Source organism: Halichoerus grypus, chromosome 15 (genome assembly GCF_964656455.1).
Source record: "Halichoerus grypus chromosome 15, mHalGry1.hap1.1, whole genome shotgun sequence".
Taxonomy (NCBI): domain Eukaryota; kingdom Metazoa; phylum Chordata; class Mammalia; order Carnivora; family Phocidae; genus Halichoerus; species Halichoerus grypus.
The window spans coordinates 13500658-13518923 of record NC_135726.1 but is presented as its reverse complement, the minus strand read 5'-3'; the positions used below and the strand labels follow the sequence as shown (position 1 = coordinate 13518923).

At 44.2% G+C, this 18266-nt stretch overlaps 1 protein-coding gene across 17 annotated transcripts; it reads left to right on the top strand.

Moving 5' to 3' along the window:
• Nucleotides 1–1531: 1531 nt before the first annotated feature.
• Nucleotides 1532–16809, top strand: ZNF23 (zinc finger protein 23). Of its 17 annotated transcripts, none has more exons than XM_036074028.2 (6): nucleotides 1532–1655; nucleotides 2043–2161; nucleotides 6844–6908; nucleotides 9036–9162; nucleotides 9755–9868; nucleotides 14528–16809. In XM_036074028.2, the coding sequence occupies exons 3-6, from the start codon at nucleotides 6873–6875 to the stop codon at nucleotides 16318–16320; spliced, it is 2070 nt and encodes a 689-aa protein (XP_035929921.2). In that variant the 5' UTR covers nucleotides 1532–1655; nucleotides 2043–2161; nucleotides 6844–6872; the 3' UTR covers nucleotides 16321–16809. The 17 variants fall into 17 exon arrangements, with proteins under 17 accessions (XP_035929921.2, XP_035929930.2, XP_077918839.1 ...); XM_036074037.2 differs by lacking the exon at nucleotides 2043–2161 and adding an exon at nucleotides 7486–7534 and having other exon boundaries at nucleotides 1626–1655; nucleotides 6844–6977; XM_078062713.1 differs by lacking the exon at nucleotides 2043–2161 and adding an exon at nucleotides 7486–7534 and having other exon boundaries at nucleotides 1631–1655.
• The last annotated feature ends 1457 nt before the right edge of the window (nucleotides 16810–18266 follow it).

Below are 18266 nucleotides of genomic sequence, written 5' to 3'. Positions count from 1 at the left end.
GCAACAGTCAAGATGGACGGTTGGAATGGGAAGGGAAGGGCATTCTAGGTTTAGAGAACAGTATGTTCAGCACGTGGGGCTGAAGTTGAGAGAGAAGGAGGAATGAGAGTGCTAAGAGGCTGGAGAGACAGGTAGGGCCGGCCGCCAACCACATCCCAGTGCTGTAGCATCCTAGGGATCAGAGCTAGAAGAAATGCCTGCACTATCAAATTTGGGAGGGTACATAAGGATGGTCTAATCGATGGCTTTTCGTGCTGTTCCCCTTTCCCCTGGGCTCATTTTGAAATTTTATGGGAGTATTTTTGTTGCAATGTTTAGTGGTGTTAGATGGGAGCCAGGAGTGTCACGAGTCCTGAAAATCATAGAAGGCTCCCACCTATTTGGAAAAGTTTTTGCAGACTTTCAGGTCTTTCTGGACATTCATGTAGGTAAAAACCATTTATAAGTGAGCTGAATCCAGAACCTGTTTCAGCTAAATGAATTTTTACACAGTTTTAACGTATGTTGATTCTCTAGGAATAAAACTACTGTGAAATCAAAAGAAGATTGTACTGTTTCACTTAAACCTTACCCAGAAGTGTTCACCATTTTGGATCACAGCTTGTGATTTTTGAAACCTCAATAAAAGACAGCATTGTGGCTGTGGCGTTCAGGCACATTCCATGTGAAAAGGCAAATATTTGACCTTTAGGTCTATAGCAGTCATGACCATTTACATACTGAAATGTGTATTTTTACAAATCATTTTCCTTTTATATCTCCTCTATTAAAGCATAATATTAGGGTTTTTTTGTAATTTCAAGTTTTTATTTAAATTCTAGTTAGTTAACATATAGTGTAGTATTAGTTTCAGGAGTAGAATTTAGTGATTCATACTTACATACAACACCCAGTGCTCATCACAAGTGCCCTTCTTTATACCCATCACCCATCCCCTTCCAATAACCCTCAGTTTGTTCTCTATCCTTAAGAGTTTGTTTTATGGTTTGCCTCTCTCTCTCTCTTTATCCGCAGTGTTCATCTATTTTATTTATTAAATTCAACGAATGTGAGTGAGATCATATGGTGTTTCACTTACCATAATACCCTCTAGCTCCATCCACACTGTTTCAAATGGCCAAGATTTCATTCTTTCAATGGCTGAGTAATATTACGATCATCTATCTACCTATCTATCTCATAACTTCTTTATCCATTCATCAGTTTTTAAAATGTGGGTTGTTTATATTACCTACGAACTTCTAAGTCACGATCTGTGAATTTCAGGACAGGAGAATAAAGCGGTCACCAGGAAACAGTTGTTACAGAAAGGCGGCCTTAGGTGTGACAGCCTGTGATAGATCCACAGGCCCGGGCCGGAAACTCCCAAACCGGTTGCACCTGCAGCTTTACTAAAATACAGATCCCCAGCGCCACCCCCGGGGGTGAATCCAGCTCCCCTCTGGTGCTTCCCCAGCCCCCCTCGAGGAATAATGGCCCTGCGGCCGGGACCCACCGGAGAAGGGCGCGGGGCACAGGAGTCCCGGTTGCTGAGACTCGGGCTGCAGGGGCGGGGCCGGAACACCAACAAGAGGGAGCAACGCTGCTCCTAGAGAGACTCGGCCGCGGCCTGGTGACGCACTTCCGGCTGCGCGGTGGTGCCGCCGGTGGCCGAGGTGAGTGTGGGGCTGCGGCCGGCGGGGGCGGTGCCCTGGCCGGTAACTGTGGGTGCGGTGGGGATGCGCCTCCAGTTCCTGGAGGAGGGGGTAGGGCGGTGTTCCGCGGTCCGACTGCGCCCGTCCTAGATTCCCGTTTTGGACTTGGTGACCGAATTGGAAGGCGAAGCGTGGATTCCTGTCACAGCCACGAAGCCCCGCACTGTCTTCGGGGAAGATGCCAGTGACCTTTCGGGAAGATGTGTCGGAGCAGCCAGTGGGTGGAATATTTGCAGGGGTGAAGTGGATTGTGATATCGCGAGTCTTTTGACATGTTGAAGTCGTACAGGGGCTCTTACCTATATGCATTTCAAATATGGACCGTGTGCCCCCTGACTTCTAACATAGGGTCGTGAATCAGGGCTCAGTGAGAGCACAGAAAAAGCAGAGCCCCTCCCAGTCACCCGGGAGTAGAAGCAGCCCGGCTTTTGGAGAGCACTGTCTTCTGGAGCTGGCAGTTCCAAAAGGTAACTTGGCCCTCGTCTCGGGCTGTTGGGATGACAGTGACTTGGGGATGATTTCTACATTGTAATCACTTATTTGCTCAATTCTAGAATACACATAAAATAGTTCCAGAATTGCTCATTCATACCGTCGTGAAAATTATACGAAAATTGTACTATAATAAAATAGTAGTTAAAACATGAAATATTAAAAAAAAACCACAAACCTCTCTGGAATGTGGTTGATCCTGTATTCAGAGGAAAATTTACGGCCTTACAGGTTTTAATTGCCAAATAGGAAAGAGTGAAATAATAAATCCTGCATCCTCAAGAAGCATTTGGGCAGAGGTCTTTTTAACCTTATAGTACCTAGTTAAAATACTGCTTTCCAAAGTTATTTAGTTCTTTTCTTTCCCACCACTTCAGTGTGGTTATGTTATTCAATTATAGTATAGTTAAGCTCATTTGATGTTGTTTGTATTCCTTTTTGGGTTGTCATCCCCATCCCATCCTGGTTGGTTAATTTAATATATGTGTATTTATTTATTTGGACATGTGAAACATGGTTATGAAAGTCAGAACAAAAAGGCAAACTCAGAAGCGTCACTACCCTCCTCATCTCTTCTACCCTATTTCCTTTCATTCTCTTTTCCATCCCAGGCTCCTTTCATTTCCTACCCATATTTGAGGCAACCATTCTCCTTAGTTTCTGATTTATCCTTCTGTTTCTTTCTCTTTTTTTTTTTAAGATTTTATTTATTTATTTGACAGAGAGAGATAGCGAGAGAGGGAACACAAGCAGGGGGAGTGGGAGAGGGAGAAGCAGGCTTCCCGCTGAGCAGGGAGCCGGACGCGGGGCTCGATCCCAGGACCCTGGGATCATGACCTGAGCCGAAGGCAGATGCTTAACGACTGAGCCACCCAGGTGCCCCCTTTCTATTTCTTTCTTGTACAAATGACCAGATACACACATATTTTCTTATACTCCTATTCTTTTGTACACAAGAGGTAGCACACTGCCTTTTGCACTTTGCTTGTTTCATTTGACAGTATATTCTGGAAATCACTCCATATCATAGAGATAAGTATGTTTTTTAAATGTTATTCATGCATACTGAAGATTGCATCTAGCATGGCATTTAAGAAGCATAGTAGTAAGATGAGTACCCATGAACGCACCACCCCACTAAGGAGGAGAATATTTCCAGTACTGCTTCTCAACCCAGCTCCCAGCTTCCCACCCCTCTAGAGGTAACAACTATCTTGAATTTTGCATTAATCATAGTCTTACCTATTTATAAAAATAATTTTATCTGATAAAATAGGTCTGTAGACAATGTTTAATTTTATTTTTGAGCTTTATGCAAATGGCATTGTAGTGTCTGTAGTCATCTGGGACTTGTATGACTCAATATTATGTTCCTAAAGTCATCTGTGTAGTTGTGTGTAATTGTGAGCCATTCATTTTTGCTGCTGGATAATATTCCTTTTTAAAAATGATAGGACAATTTATTTATGTATTCTTAATGGATATGTGGGTTGTATCCAGTTTTTTAGTATTCAAATACTGATAATGAATAATTTTGTACATATTTTCTACATATAAGGGTTTCTCTAAGGCATAAATTTTAAAATGTAAGCATGAGTATTGAATTTTATCTCAAATGCCTTTGGCATCTGTTGGGGTGGAGAGTGTGTTTATCTTTCTTTGATCTATTCATGTGGAAAAGTATACTAATCTGTATTCTAATATTAAGCTTTACTTGCATTCGTGGGATGATCCCTTTTAGTCACGGTATGTCACTTTAATGAACTATTGGAGTCAATGCCTTTATATTGGGGATTTTTCTGTCAGTATTCCTAAAGGAGGCTGGCCTGTGGTTTTTGTATCAGTGTTGTGCTGGCATCATAAAAAGGACCAGGAAACTTATTTTGCTCTTCTCTCCTACAGTTTCAGTAGTGTTGGAATTACTCATTTCTTAAAGACTTGAAAAGATTTGTCCGTGATACATACAGGCTCAGTGTTTTGTGAGAGTTTGCTCTTTACTGGCTATCTCAGTTTAATTAGGTAAAAGTAATCATGGATTCCAGAGAAATACCTACATAATAAAATTAGTAGAGTTGATTTACTAGATTCAAATAGAATGATATGTTCTTCTATCATAGAATAAGTTTTCTTTGTAAGTATTCACACTTCAGCCAACAAAATAAGCCCTCAAAATCTGTAAAGCAGAAGTGAATAGACCAGGTTATTTAAACACCAGCCAGTAAAGCCAGAAATTATGAACAGAGAAGAAATTAGCAACAAACTATCCTAAAGAATTCTGTGGTCAGAGACAAAACACTTGCTGACAGGCTATAAAATGTAATTAATTAAAATATGAAATATTAAAAAAAAAACCTCTGGCATGTGGCAAATAGTGTATTCAGAGGGAAAATTTATGGCTTTATAGATTTTAATTGCTAAATAGGAAAGAATGAAAATAAATGAATAAATCATGCAACCTCAACAAGGTAGAAAAAACCTGGGTGGCTCAGTCGGTTAAGCGTCTGCCTTCAGCTTGGGTCATGGTCCCGGAGTCCTGGGATCGAGTCCTGAGTCAGGCTGGGAGCCTGATGTCAGTGGGAGCCTGCTTCTCCCTCTGCTTGCTGCTCTCCCTGCTTGTGCTCTTTCTCTCTTTCTCACTCTTGCTCTCTCTCAAATAAATAAATGAAATCTTAAAAAAAAAAAGTAGAAAAAAGCCTTTTGTAGTCTAGCCTCCCCCAAAAGCAGAACACAGGACAGAGGTTTGTGTGCAGGCAGTTTACTTGGGAATGTATTCCAAAGGCAGAGTGAAAGACAAGGGGAGTGAGACAGGAGGGAGAGCCAATACAAGGATGCATTGTCAGGCTGGCCTGTCCATAGGCAACTGGTGCTCAGTCTTGCAGGATCTTTGAGGAGCCTTGGAATCTCATGTAGGAGACTGAAGGGGAAAAGAGTTGTCCATTGACCTCTGTCCCCTGTGAGTCATAGGTGGTCTCACAGGCAGTGACTCCTCTCTGCCTTTCAGGACCTAGCAGGTGTCCATAGGTGTCTGCAGATGTCCCCCACAGGACACCAGAGAAGCCCCAGGGCAGGAATCAGCCATATGTGGTACAGATCCTTGAGGATGCATTGGTAGGTTATACCGGCGCAAAGCTGGTCAAAGTCTCTGGCACTGGACTGAGACCAGAGGATTTGGAAGGGAACAGAAGGTGTACCTCTCACAGAGGTGGAGCTCTTCCAGAGCCAAAGAAACAAAGAAAGCAGAACTTAATGAACTAAAAGGAAATAGAAAAGAGTGGTGTTCTAAATAAATAGAAAAATTTGTTCTTTAAAAATAAAACAACATTTGAATAGACAAACCATTGTTCAACTTAACTTTATTAGTCTGCTCAGGCCACCATAACAGAATACCATAGACTGCATGGCTCAAACAACAGAAATTTATTTCTCACAGTTCTGGAGGTGGAAAGCCTAAGTTTAAGGTGCCAGACAATTTGGTTCTTGGCGAGGGCTGTCCTTGGGTTGCAGATGGCTGTCTTCTCACTGTGTCTGCATGTGGTGGAAAAAGAACTCTGGGGTCTCTTCCTCCTTTTTATAAGGGCACCAGCCTTATCAGAGTAGGGCCCCACATTTATGGCTTTGTTTAACCTTATTACCTCCTCACAGGTCCTATATCCAAATATAGTCATATTGGGTGATAGAACTTCAACCTATGAATCTTGGGGGGACATGTTCCATCCGTAACATTAACAAAGGGGAAAGGGTGTAGAAAGGACATATATTCAAAAGTGGGAAAGGCACAGTGGCTCCAGATATGGAGGAAATGGAAAGAATCGTGAACCTGTGTTTTCCACAACTCTGCACTCAAGTTGAAATCCTAGAAGACATGGATGATATTTTAGGGAAACACATATTTTCAAGACTGACTTTGGGAGCAGTAAAAACCTGAAAATAAGCAGTCCAAATGTTTTGAAAACAGTGAACAAGGCGTGCTGGGTCATGGGACCCTAGATGATATAGTGATCCCCTCTCGCTGGGAGCTGAGGCTCTGGCTTCTTCACTATCAGAGGGCTGGAGAACATGAGGAGGCAGCCTGGGACCTCAAAGGTAAGCCTGGGCCATGCGGGAGGCTGGCTGCCCAAGATCTCCACAGAGATAGTGGGGCTCTTGAGGACACTCAGCTGTGTGAGGGAGCAGGCAGGAAGTAGGGGAAAAGCTGTCTCCTCCAGCTCCCAGGGGCCTGACTCAGGTCTCTGTGCTGGGGCCACAGCCCTGCCAGCCTGGCTTCTCCTGCAGTGTAATCGAGAGTGATGCTTGTTTAGAGAAAAACAAGCAAGTCCAAGATCTTGGTAATGTTCTCTTTCTTAAGCTGAATTGTTGCTATGTGGGTCTTTGTTTTATTGTGCTTTAGGCCCTGAGTACATTTTATGTCTGCTCTTGTGTATGTGACATACGTCAGAATTGTGAAATCCTAGGGTTCCTGGCAATGAGCATCAGTGCCATGGCTGGGAGGGGTCCTGGGCACTGAGCCAGTGAACGGATCGTCCCCTTCTTCCTGTGGCAACTCCCACGGCACTCCTATCTGGACACTGGCTGCCTGCGCCTCACATCTGCGAGGGGCTGTGTTGTTCCTCCTGGCACGGGGCTCGCCTCACACTTGTCTCTCTCTGTTTTTCCTCAGCTCCAGCCCTTCTCTGAGAGGGGGAGCAGATGATGGCAGCCATGCTCCTGACAGCCTGGCCCCAGGTGAGCTGTGGCTCCTTCAGCTCTTCCTCTGAACAGTTTCACATTGAAGAAAACTGAGAAGGGAAGCTGGTGAGCTTTGTGGTGGAAGCTGGAGGGGCCCTCCTTGCTTCTGCCTGGATCTTGTGGGAAGAGTGGTGATGTGAAGGGATGTAAACAACCGGAGAGCATCCCTGAAGGCAGGAGTGAAGTGGTCTGCACACCGAGGTTCTTTGCTCCTCGGGTGAATAGGGGACATGGAAGCTGCTCATGGAGGATGCTCCATGCGTGGATGTGAATGGAGGGGGATAGCAGAGGATTAGGATGCCCAGCGACTGGGCTGTAGGTGAAGAGGAGTAGTAGGACCAGATCATCACAAAGGGTGGCTGTGCCTCTAATTTGGTGGGGACGGCGAGATGAGCGGAGTGGGGTCTGGAGAAGGAGAAAGGAAGTCCTATGGGACAGGATGTCTCATTGTGTCCTGGAGAGGCTTTCAGGGCTTGGGTGCAGGGGCTCCAACTTTAGGTCTCTGATAAGAGCTCTGGACCCTCCCCCGCTCAGGAAAATAAGCATGCAAACCAAATTCTCCCTACAATTTCAGGGACTTCATGGACCCCTGAAGCGCATCCATGGACCTCCATGGACTACAGGTTGGGAATAATCATAGTCACAGTAACTCCAGTAACATTGTTTGAGGCTTGCTGCGCTGCAGGCACCATACTAAGCCCTTGCATGGATCGCTCAGTCCTGACACCTGCCCTCTGAGATAGGTGCTGTGTTGTGCTCATTCTGTCACAAAAGACATGAAGGCAAAGGGGAGTAGAGTGCCTTGCCCAAGGTCATACAGCCGGTGTTTGATTCTTAACTGCTCATCCCTGTGACATGTGTGCAACCTGTGAAGTTAATGTGGTCAGAGTTGTGATGGCTTTCAAGGGAATAATTTTTAGGGGTGATTCAAAAAGAAGCTGACCACTTCAGAAAGAATTCCATTGGTCCAGGTGTGGTGTGGGCTTCATCAAGGAAAGTAGTTGTTAAAGAATCCAATTCAAGTCATGCTTAACATAAAGATCTTTAGGATGTTGAGAGTCAAAGGACTGGGGGTAGGGTAAGGGAGAGGGAGGAGTCGGGAACAATCCCCAGGTTTCTGGCTGAGATTTCCTGCACAGATGGTGGGGGATGTTTGAATTCAGGAGGTGGCGCCAACGTACTAGGGTAAAGGGTGGTGGTGGCAGCAGTGAAGGCATTTAATATTGTTCAGAGAAGTTCCAAGGTCACAGATGAGTGACTTGCAGACTCACCCAGAGGTTGGACTAGAATTGTTGATGGGTGGAGGTCAGTGGAAGGAAGCAAGACAGATCCTGACAGAGAGGAATTGAGGGCATACCCCTGCCAGTGCATCCCCAAGGTTGTTACAAAAGACTGAGGGGGGCAGAGAGAGAGAGAGCGACCAGAGGCTGCAGCTGCCCAAAGGGAGCCATCAGCCCTGATGCAGAGAAACAGTGAGTTCTTGGGTAAAGTTGGAAAGGACGAGAGGCATGAATGGGAGAGGGTAACAGAAAATGTTGGATTTTCAGTAAGACGCCTCTGGAAGCAGAATGGGCTGCTGCCCCCACCATAGCCAGTCAGGGCAGTGCTGAGCTGCTGGAGGTGCTCAAGCAGCCCCACAGCCCTTCGTAGCAGGGGCAGTGACGGGAGTCAGGCGACAGACGGGGGCTGGACCAGATGGAGGCCATAGCTGTTCTCCGGGGGTGGCTGGAGGTTTACAGGTGAGGGGAGCAGGATGGAGAAGCCAAGATCTCAAGTGGGAATGCTGGTGGGTTGGTCCTGAGCTGCATCTGCCACTGAGGACAGGGCCTAACTGAAAGAATGGAGTTGCTTTGGGGGAACTTGATATGGGAATTTTTTTTCTGTCATCCCAACCTAGGATATCTTTTATAAACGTAAAATATGGCATGAGGTTCCCTGCCGTGAGAGATGTCAGATATTCTTCATTGTTTACTTTCCAGGTGCTATTTCTCAAACCTTTCCCCTTGTTATTAATTCTGTGCTCTTCACAAGCTCCCTCCCCAAACCCTTATACTGCCCTCTGCCCCTCACTTAGGGCCTGAGCCATGGAATTGGCCCTAGGGCAGCAGGAACCTGTTGTTTCAGAAGTCGGTGACCTTCGAGGACGTGGCTGTGTACTTCACCCAGACGGAATGGGATGGCCTGTCCCCTGCACAGAGGGCCCTGTACAGGGATGTGATGCTGGAGAATTATGGGAATGTGGCCTCCTTGGGTAAGGCCTCTCTCCCCCTGGGACCCAGACTCTGCCAGTTGGGGTTTCCTGGCTTATTGCCCCCTAACAGGTTGCAGGTGGGGTCTCTGGTAATCCTTTACTGAGTGGGAACTGCAGGTGCTGAGATTCCTAATCCCCCTTGAGTCAGGGGTTGCTGGGAAGGGTGAACCTCAAGCCCTTTTTGGGCCAGTACAGGACTTGGCTGGGACTGGTGTGCACTCTTTATCCTCCCTCTAGAAGTTATGGTTTAGACACTGTGGAAAAAAGAAACTTACTGTTTCACACAGCATTATTTTCAGGTTCACCCTCACCCGACCTGCATATCTTGAGGTCTTCTGGGCCCAAGTCTGGGCCATTCCCAACTCCTCCCACACCTTCTCAGGACCCCTCCCCCCACACACACACATATACCTTCCAAGCTCCGCATCTTTCCAATTGCCCCCATCCCCGACTTTCCCATAGTCATTAGGCATGGGATCCCCTAGCGCTCTTATTTTGCCTTCCTATTGCCAAGACAATCTGAGGAGATGCTTAAGAACTCATCTGTGGGAGATTATTCACCTGTCTCTCCTATTTCTTTTCCCCTAAACAGGATTTTCTCTTCTCAAACCTGCTGTGATCTCACAACTAGAGGGAGCAGGTGAGCTGGGGGGCCCATCTCCACTGGTGGATGGAACAGAAACAGGCCCCCAGGGCCTCTGGACTGGTGAGGGACACACAGGTTGCCTATTATGGGGGAAAGTTTAACTCCTTAAGAAGAAGGTCAACTTAAGCAACATATAAGCATGCCACATTTATGAGCCAGCCGTACAGGGTAAAATTTAAATAAATGCTGATGATTTATAGAGATAGGTACAGTTGAGACCTGACTGTTTTTGCAGTTTGCTGTTTCTGATTCCAAGAACAGATCTTTTTTCATTCTAATTCTTTCCAGGCCTAATTTTGGAATTCTGCCTTTCTCAGATGAAATTAATGGATGGTGTTTTTGGGTCCTTGCTACTTCCTAAGCATTGTGCACTTAATGTGATGGATGGAGAATTAACAGTCTTTTTATACAGAAAGGCAGAATAGCCTGGCAGTTAAAAGTACAGTCTTTGAAGTAGACTTGACTGAGGTCCAATCCCAACTGCTATTCCTAGTTATATGACTTCCTAGTTGTGACTTTAAGCAGGTCAGTTATTTGAGTTCTCTAAGATTCAGTGTTTTTATCCCTGAAAATGGAATAATATGCCTAACATATAGTGTGTGCTCAATGAAGTATTAGTTTTTATTTATTTATTTATTTATTTTTGGAGGAGACAGCTGTATATAGTAAGCTGTGGGAAATAAGGTGGAAGGGAGAAAGTGCTCTCAATTCAGTGCTTCTCAAATGATGTGCAAGTGAATCACCTGGGTGTCTTGCAAATATGCATGTTGTCATTTAGTAAGTGTGGCATAGGGCCAAGATTCTGCATTTCTATTCTCAGGTTCTGCCAGTGTTTCTGGTTCCTAGACCATACTTGAAGTAGCAAGCTTCTTGTTGGCTTAAGCAGAGTAGTTGCCAGATGATTTCCCATTTCTTGTGATTTCCCATTTACTTACTGCATTTGTGGTGCATAGATTCTCTTGTATCCTTTCAATGAATCCTCCTTTTTAAACAGATAGTTTCAGGACACCTGGGTGGCTCAGTTGCTTAAGTGGCTGCCTTCGGCTCAGGTCATGATCTCAGCGGGGAGCCTGCTTCTTGCTCTCCCTCTGCCTGCCGCTGCCCCTGCTTGTGCTCTCTCGCTCTCTCTCTGTCAAATAAATAAATATATAAAATCTTTAAAAAAATTTTTTTAAAGAATAAAAAGATAGATTCAGTGGATTTTTGTTCCTTGTGGTCATTCAGCCAGATTAAGGGGGAAAAAGTGATGTTGTGGAGCTCCTCAGAGGAGTCTGGATTTCATTCCATAGTCAGCAGACAGTACTGAAGTCTTTGAAGTTTTCGAATAACCATCATGATCTAAACTGAGAATGGAAACATTAATTAGTGTGTGTAGGTTAATTGGAGCAGGAAATCAAATAGCTTTTAAGCAGACAGAGGGGAAGGTAGGTACAGGGCACAAGGCCCACGTCAGCAGAGTTGACTCTTTTAAAAAAACTTTCAGAAGGCCCATCCGGTGACTTCTGTTTAAATCTCATTTGCTGGAACTGTCTTATGGCCCCCCCCTACTGCAAGAGAGTGTGGAAAATACAGTTTTTAGCTGTAGTTTCTATTGCTACCTCAAAAAAATTGGAGAATGTGTTAGTAAGGAAAAAAGGGAGAATGGATATTGGTTAAGTAACCAGTAGCATCTGCCACACCATAGGATTTGGTAAATAGAAGGTCACTAGTATAGAAAAATTGGCAAAGAATATAAGTGTTTGATCCACATCAGAAGTACAAATTTTAATCAATGTGAAAAAGCTTCACCCGCAGTAGAAACCAATGAGATACAAATTAAAACAGAGATGCTCCACCTAACACACTTGACATAGGTAGGCTGGGTCCTGCAGGACAAGCCAAGAGGGTCCTTGGCTTTGAGTAGGGTAGAAACCAAATGGGAGCCAGGAGGAAGCGAAAGCAGAGTTTATTGAATAGTATAAGTGATAGAGTATAGCAGATGGAGTGTTTGGGAGATTCAGAAAGGAAAAGAGAGTGAGTCTCTCCTTTGCTTGGGGTCTAGGGTTTTTATTGAGGATTGGGATCCGGTGTACATGTCCTCTTCAGACACCCAGGAACTGGTCAGAACAAAGACAAGTGTCCAGGTGTCCTCCATAAAGCACGTATTGCCTGGAGCCAGGGGGTTTTGGCATCAAGAGGTCTAGAGTCAGTGGTCTAGAAAACGTATATGACGGCCCTGCTTGGTCATTCCTTAGGTGTTATCACCCGTGCTGAAAGACCCCAAAAAGTCATTAACTCCTTGACCCTTATAAGAAGGACATACATCATTTGTACTATAAGGTGTGTACAAGGTGGGGTGGGGTACAGGTCCTGGCAAGAATAGAAGCAGGAAAATAAGCAAAAAGCAGTTTTTCATGGAGTTCCTTCAGTTTCCCTGGCTCATACAGAGAACAATTATATTGATGGAGAGAATACACCAAACTGGAATAGACTTTTGGGGATGAATGTGAATCAGTAGTCTTTCCAGAAAGTACTTTAGCAATACATATCAAGAGCCTTTTAAAAGTTTGTCCTTGATAGTCTGGATATTCCCTCCTAGAGTATCCTAATAAACTAATCAGAGATACAGACAAAGATGTGCATGCAGAAAAGTTCATCATAATTTTATATAATAAAATGTTGGAAATAACCCAGACATTGAGTATAGAGAGAATTGGTTAATTTAAGGTACCTCTGCAGGATGGAATGCTATTTAGCAATTTAAAAAATATTTTTACAGGGGCGCCTGGGTGGCTCAGTCGTTAAGCGTCTGCCTTCAGCTCAGGTCATGATCCCAGGGTCCTGGGATCGAGCCCCGCGTCGGGCTCCCTGCTCTGCGGGAAGCCTGCTTCTCCCTCTCCCGCTCCCCTGCTTGTGTTCCCTCTCTCGCTGTGTCTCTCTGTCAAATAAATAAATAAATAAATAATCTTTAAAAAAAAAAAAAAATAAAAATAAAAAATATTTTTACAGAATAAAGATAATGGAAAATTGTCATTATTAGTGTTAAGGAAGAAAAATATTTTCAATTTTGAATAAAAACATTTTTAGAAAAATGATTGGAAGGAAAATCTTTGGGGGAGGAGATACATCAGAAGATTAGATGTAGTTGTTAGGTGGTTGTATTTCACGTAAATTGAATTTTCTTCTTTGTACTTTTCTGATATTAGGGATGACTACTATTTTTATAATTGGGAAAAGACCAACAGTTTTGAAAATGCTTGCTAGGGAAATCCAGGTCACTTGGGTCTCTTGAGGGTGATTAGAATGAAATACTGGGGCAGGGGGCTTATTACCTGTGGTTGAGGAGAGATGAGAGATGAAAAATAGAGGCAGCATTTTGAGATCAGTTTTGAGAAATTTGGGAACAAAAGATCCTTAGCTCTATTGGGACTGTAGGGATTCCAAAAAGAATGTTAGGGACAACGGCTCCTGGGTGGCTCAGTCGCCTGGCTCAGGTCATGATCTCAGGGTCCTGGGGTTGAGCCCCACGTCAGGCTCCCTGCTCAGTGGGAAGCCTGCTCCTCCCTCTCCCTCTGCCTCTCCCCCTGCTTATGTGCTTTCTCTCTCTGTCAAATGAATGGATAAAATCTAAAAAAAAAAGAACATTAGGGACTGACCAATTTCAGGATTGAGGGAAGAGAAAGAAGAAAAGGTAAGGAGAAGAAGATGGCTTCTCTAAACAGGAAAAAGGTGAAGGAGGAATTTTGGAAAGCCATGAGTTTAAGTTCAAAGAAAAGAAAAAAGTTCTTTCCCTTTCACCTCCTGCTGCTGTAAACTCTTGCCATCCTGTGTTGCTACATGTTGTTGGATCCTGTGCCTTTTCCTTCTTAAGCAGTTTCCATTTTTATCAACAAGGGACTTAAGGACACAGGGATAGCTGAGAAAAAACTGCAGAGTAAAGTGTGGTGTGATGGAAAGAATGCTCATCCGGTGGATAAAACCTAGGATTTTGTTCCATTGCTGTCACATTTAACCTTTATGTTACTGGTTATTTGCATAGAGGTTGGTAATCTTTTTAAATCGTTCCTGCTCAAAACTGTACAGAAAGTGTATAAAGCATACTGGAGAACAAAGTCTCCCAAAATTTCTGTACCAATTTGCTCAGTTTCTTGTGTATTCTTCCAGGAGTTTTCTAGGCACGCACATACAAATATATAGGTATATATTGGCCCATTTTATTTTTCCTTTATACAAATGGAATCTACTGTACATCCATTTCTCAGCTTTTTTTTCCCATTTAACAGTGTATCTTGGACATATTTTCACATCAACATATATGGATTTGTTTCTTTTTTTTTTTCTTTTTTTTTTTTTTTTACTGGCTACATATTATTCCACCTTATGATGAACCTTAGATTCTTTGACCTAATTTGGCGATTTTCAAGAGACCCTTGATAACTAGGATTCTTTTTTTTTTTTTTTTAAGGTTTTATTTATTTATTTGACAGAGACACAGTGAGAGAGGGAACACTAGCAGGGGAAGTGGGAGAGGGAGAAGCAGGCTTTCTGCGGAGCAGGGAGCCCAATGCGGGGCTCGACCCCAGGACCCTGGGATCATGACCTGAGCCAAAGCCAGACGCTTAATGACTGAGCCACCCAGGCGCCCCTTACCTATGATTCTTTATTCCTTTTACCACAGTTCTTTTCTTTTCTCTAACATGGATCTTACATGATACTTTATGTTTTCTGTTTTTTTAATAGTAGATATTGATGTCCAGACTGACAATAATTTGATAAAGGAAATGTATGAAGAAAAACATAATACATCATTTGAACTTCAGAGGGACTTTTCCCAGGACACAGACTTTTCAGAAGCCTGTATTCTAGAGAAACAGCAGGAAGTCCATTTAGTAGGAAGCATAAAGAAAGAAAACTGCAGCGTCATTGACGGAATAGTGAAAGACGACAGCAACCCTGGGGAGGAGTATTTCTTTAGTCAGAGTCCAAACTTGGGTCAGTGTCACACCGTCAGCACTGGAGAGCAGCCCCCTGAACGTATAGGATTGGAGAGAGCCTTCAGCTTTGACACAAAACTTATTCAGCATGAAATAATTAATTCGGGGGAAAGATCTTTTAAATGTGAAGAATTAGTGGAAACCTTCAGGTGTAACCCTCAGCATAAAGATGGCTACACTGGGGAGAAGCCCTATCAGTGTAAGGAGTGTGGCAAAGCCTTTAGCATTAATGCAAAATTAATTTGGCATCAGAGACTTCACAGTGGGGAGAAACCCTTCAAATGTGTGGAGTGCGGGAAAAGCTTCAGTTCCAGTTCCCATTATATCACCCATCAGAGCATCCACAGCGGGGAGAAGCCCTATCAGTGTAAGGTGTGTGGCAAAGCCTTCAGCGTCAACGGGAGTCTAAGTCGGCATCAGAGGATCCATACGGGAGAGAAGCCCTATCAGTGCAAGGAGTGTGGAAGTGGCTTCAGCTGCAGTTCTGCATATATCACACACCAGAGAGTCCACACTGGAGAGAAGCCTTACGAGTGCAGTGACTGTGGGAAAGCTTTCAGTGTTAATGCAAAATTGATTCAACATCAGAGAATCCACACTGGAGAGAAACCTTATGAGTGTAATGAGTGTGGGAAAGGCTTCAGGTGCAGCTCCCAGCTGCGGCAGCATCAGAGCATTCACACCGGGGAGAAACCCTATCAGTGTAAGGAGTGCGGGAAAGCCTTCAGTAATAATGCAAAACTCATCCAGCATCAAAGGATCCACACAGGTGAGAAACCCTATGAGTGTACCGAGTGTGGGAAAGCCTTTAGTGTCAAAGGGAAGTTAATCCAGCACCAGAGAATCCACACGGGGGAGAAACCCTATGGGTGTAACGAATGTGGGAAAGCCTTCAGGTGTAACTCCCAGCTGCGGCAGCATCTGAGAATCCACACCGGGGAGAAGCCCTATGAATGTAATGAGTGTGGAAAGGCCTTCAACGTTAATGCAAAACTAATGCAGCATCAGAGGATTCACACTGGGGAGAAACCCTTTGAATGTAATGAGTGTGGGAAATGCTTTACTTCTAAAAGAAACCTACTTGATCATCACCGAATCCATACTGGAGAAAAGCCTTATCAGTGTAAGGAATGTGGGAAAGCCTTCAGTATCAATGCCAAACTAACTAGGCATCAGAGAATCCACACTGGGGAGAAACCTTTCAAATGTATGGAATGTGAAAAAGCATTTAGCTGTAGTTCTGACTATATTGTACATCAGAGGATCCATACTGGAGAGAAACCCTTTCAATGTAAGGAGTGTGGAAAAGCCTTCCATGTTAATGCCCATTTAATTCGGCATCAGAGAAGCCACACTGGGGAGAAACCCTTTAGATGTGTGGAGTGTGGCAAAGGGTTCAGCTATAGTTCTGACTGTATTATACATCAGACTGTCCATACTTGGAAGAAACCCTATGTGTGTAATGTGTGTGGGAAAGCCTTCAGGTTTAGCTTCCAACTTGGTCAGCATCAAAGTGTCCATAGTGAAGGAAAATCGTAATGAGAAGGATGTAGAAAACTCTCAAAGGTAATGAAACGGATCAGGTATCATCAGATTCACCGTGGTAGAAAACCTTGAGGGAAATGAATATGGCATCTTCCCATGGAAACACATCTTTTCCATCTTACTTTTAAAATCAGGAATGATGACTGGTTAAAAAGTAACAACCAAAAATAAATAGCTTGTCTTATACCAACAACCAATTAGAAAATATGATGAAAGAAAAGATCCCATTCCCAACAGCATCAAGAAAAGTGGCTCTCCTAGGAATAAACTTAAGTATTACACAGGATCTATATGGAGAAAGAAATCTCCATTGAGGGCCAAAAAAGGAAAAATAAATGGGGAGAGAGAGAAACCTTGTTCTTGGATAGGAAGATTCATGTAGATATTCACTCTGCCTAAATTTACTTCACTTTCATTTTTGACACCAAGCATGCATCACTTTTGTAAAGAGGATAAACAATAAAGATTTCCGTAGAAAGAAAAGATGAGTAAATTTTTTAATTTCATGGGAGAAAAAAAATATATAATATATATAAAATATATAATATATATAAATATATTAAATATTTGTTCTTAATAATCCCAAATAAAGTTAAAAGATAAAGCACAAAAAGAAATACCTTTGTAAAATTTATGATATAAATGTTTAATATGTAAAGATAGGTTTTATAATCAAGAGAAAAGTAATCTAATGAAACCCAGAAAAATGACATTAGCAGGCCTTTAAAAAAATCTAATAAAGAGATGTTCAGTCACAGTCCTCTAAGGATTGAAAATGAAATATGCACACAATCATACCCAAGGAGCCCTCAGACCGCTCTTCCACAGACCCTCCCATAGACACACATAGTCACACACAGTGTACCCTATGTACACAGAGACTACACCCCATAGGTCAGTGACCCCAGCTCCTGCATGTTCTGTAGCTTGAGCAACCAGTGTTGGCTAGGGATGCTATCTTGAGTATTTCAAAGGAGCCATTCCTGTTAGAAAGCTAATGATGTGGTATAGGACCTCAGCAGAGTGTCTGGGGGATGCCACTGTGTGTAAGTCCCACTGCTCTGCCCCCAGACTCTGGGAGCTGAGCAAGGGTGGAGGCCAGACCCTGGAGCCCCAGAACATAGGAAGGAGCACGGCCTTTCTTCCCCCTCATCTGACCCTGATTCTCTGCCGTGGCAAGACCAAGGCGGGGATTCTAGGAGGGTCAAGAACCACTAAGGACGGAACCTACTGTCTGGGATCTGCTACCAGTGTCCTCTGTGACCACGGTCTCTCTGGGTCTCAGGCTCTTGTCAGTGCAGGGTGAGGGCTGGTCCCAGAACTCAAGGCCCTTCCCACCCAGATGGCCCCTGAGGGTTTTCTCCCTCTCTCTAGGTTTGTTACTGTCCAGGACAGGTGCTCTGTTCAGATCCTAAGGACAAGAGGAGGAAGAAAGACACCTGTGGAGCCTCATGCAGTCACACGGCTCCATCAGCCAGTAGTCCTGCCATCTTGTATGCTCAGTGCTCCTTACTCCAGCCCAGGGCTGCCTGGGTCCAATGGGAGCCTTACCAGGGAAAAAGGAGCCATGGCACTGGAGACCTCTGTCCCCTCAGAAAAGCTCTTCTCTTTCTCTGAACTGGAGCTGTGGGCCTGGAAGGGCCAGGATTAAATAAAGCCTTTCTCCCTTAGTCCCAGTGTGTTTTGTCCCTACAGCACACCCTTCCAGCCTGGCCTGTCACACTGGAAGCGCCCTCAGAGAGCATCTGGTCCTGTCCTGTCCAGGTCAGAGGAGAATGTGGCTGTCCATGGGCACCCAGCAGGTCAGGGGACAGCCTGGGGTGAAAGGCCAAAGCTAGGCAAGGCTCCAGTGTCATCTGGGGGAAGAAGAGGCCCGGCACAGCTACTCCTGGACTGGTACCCCTTTCCTCCTGGCATTGGGGCTGGGGGTTGTGAGCAGA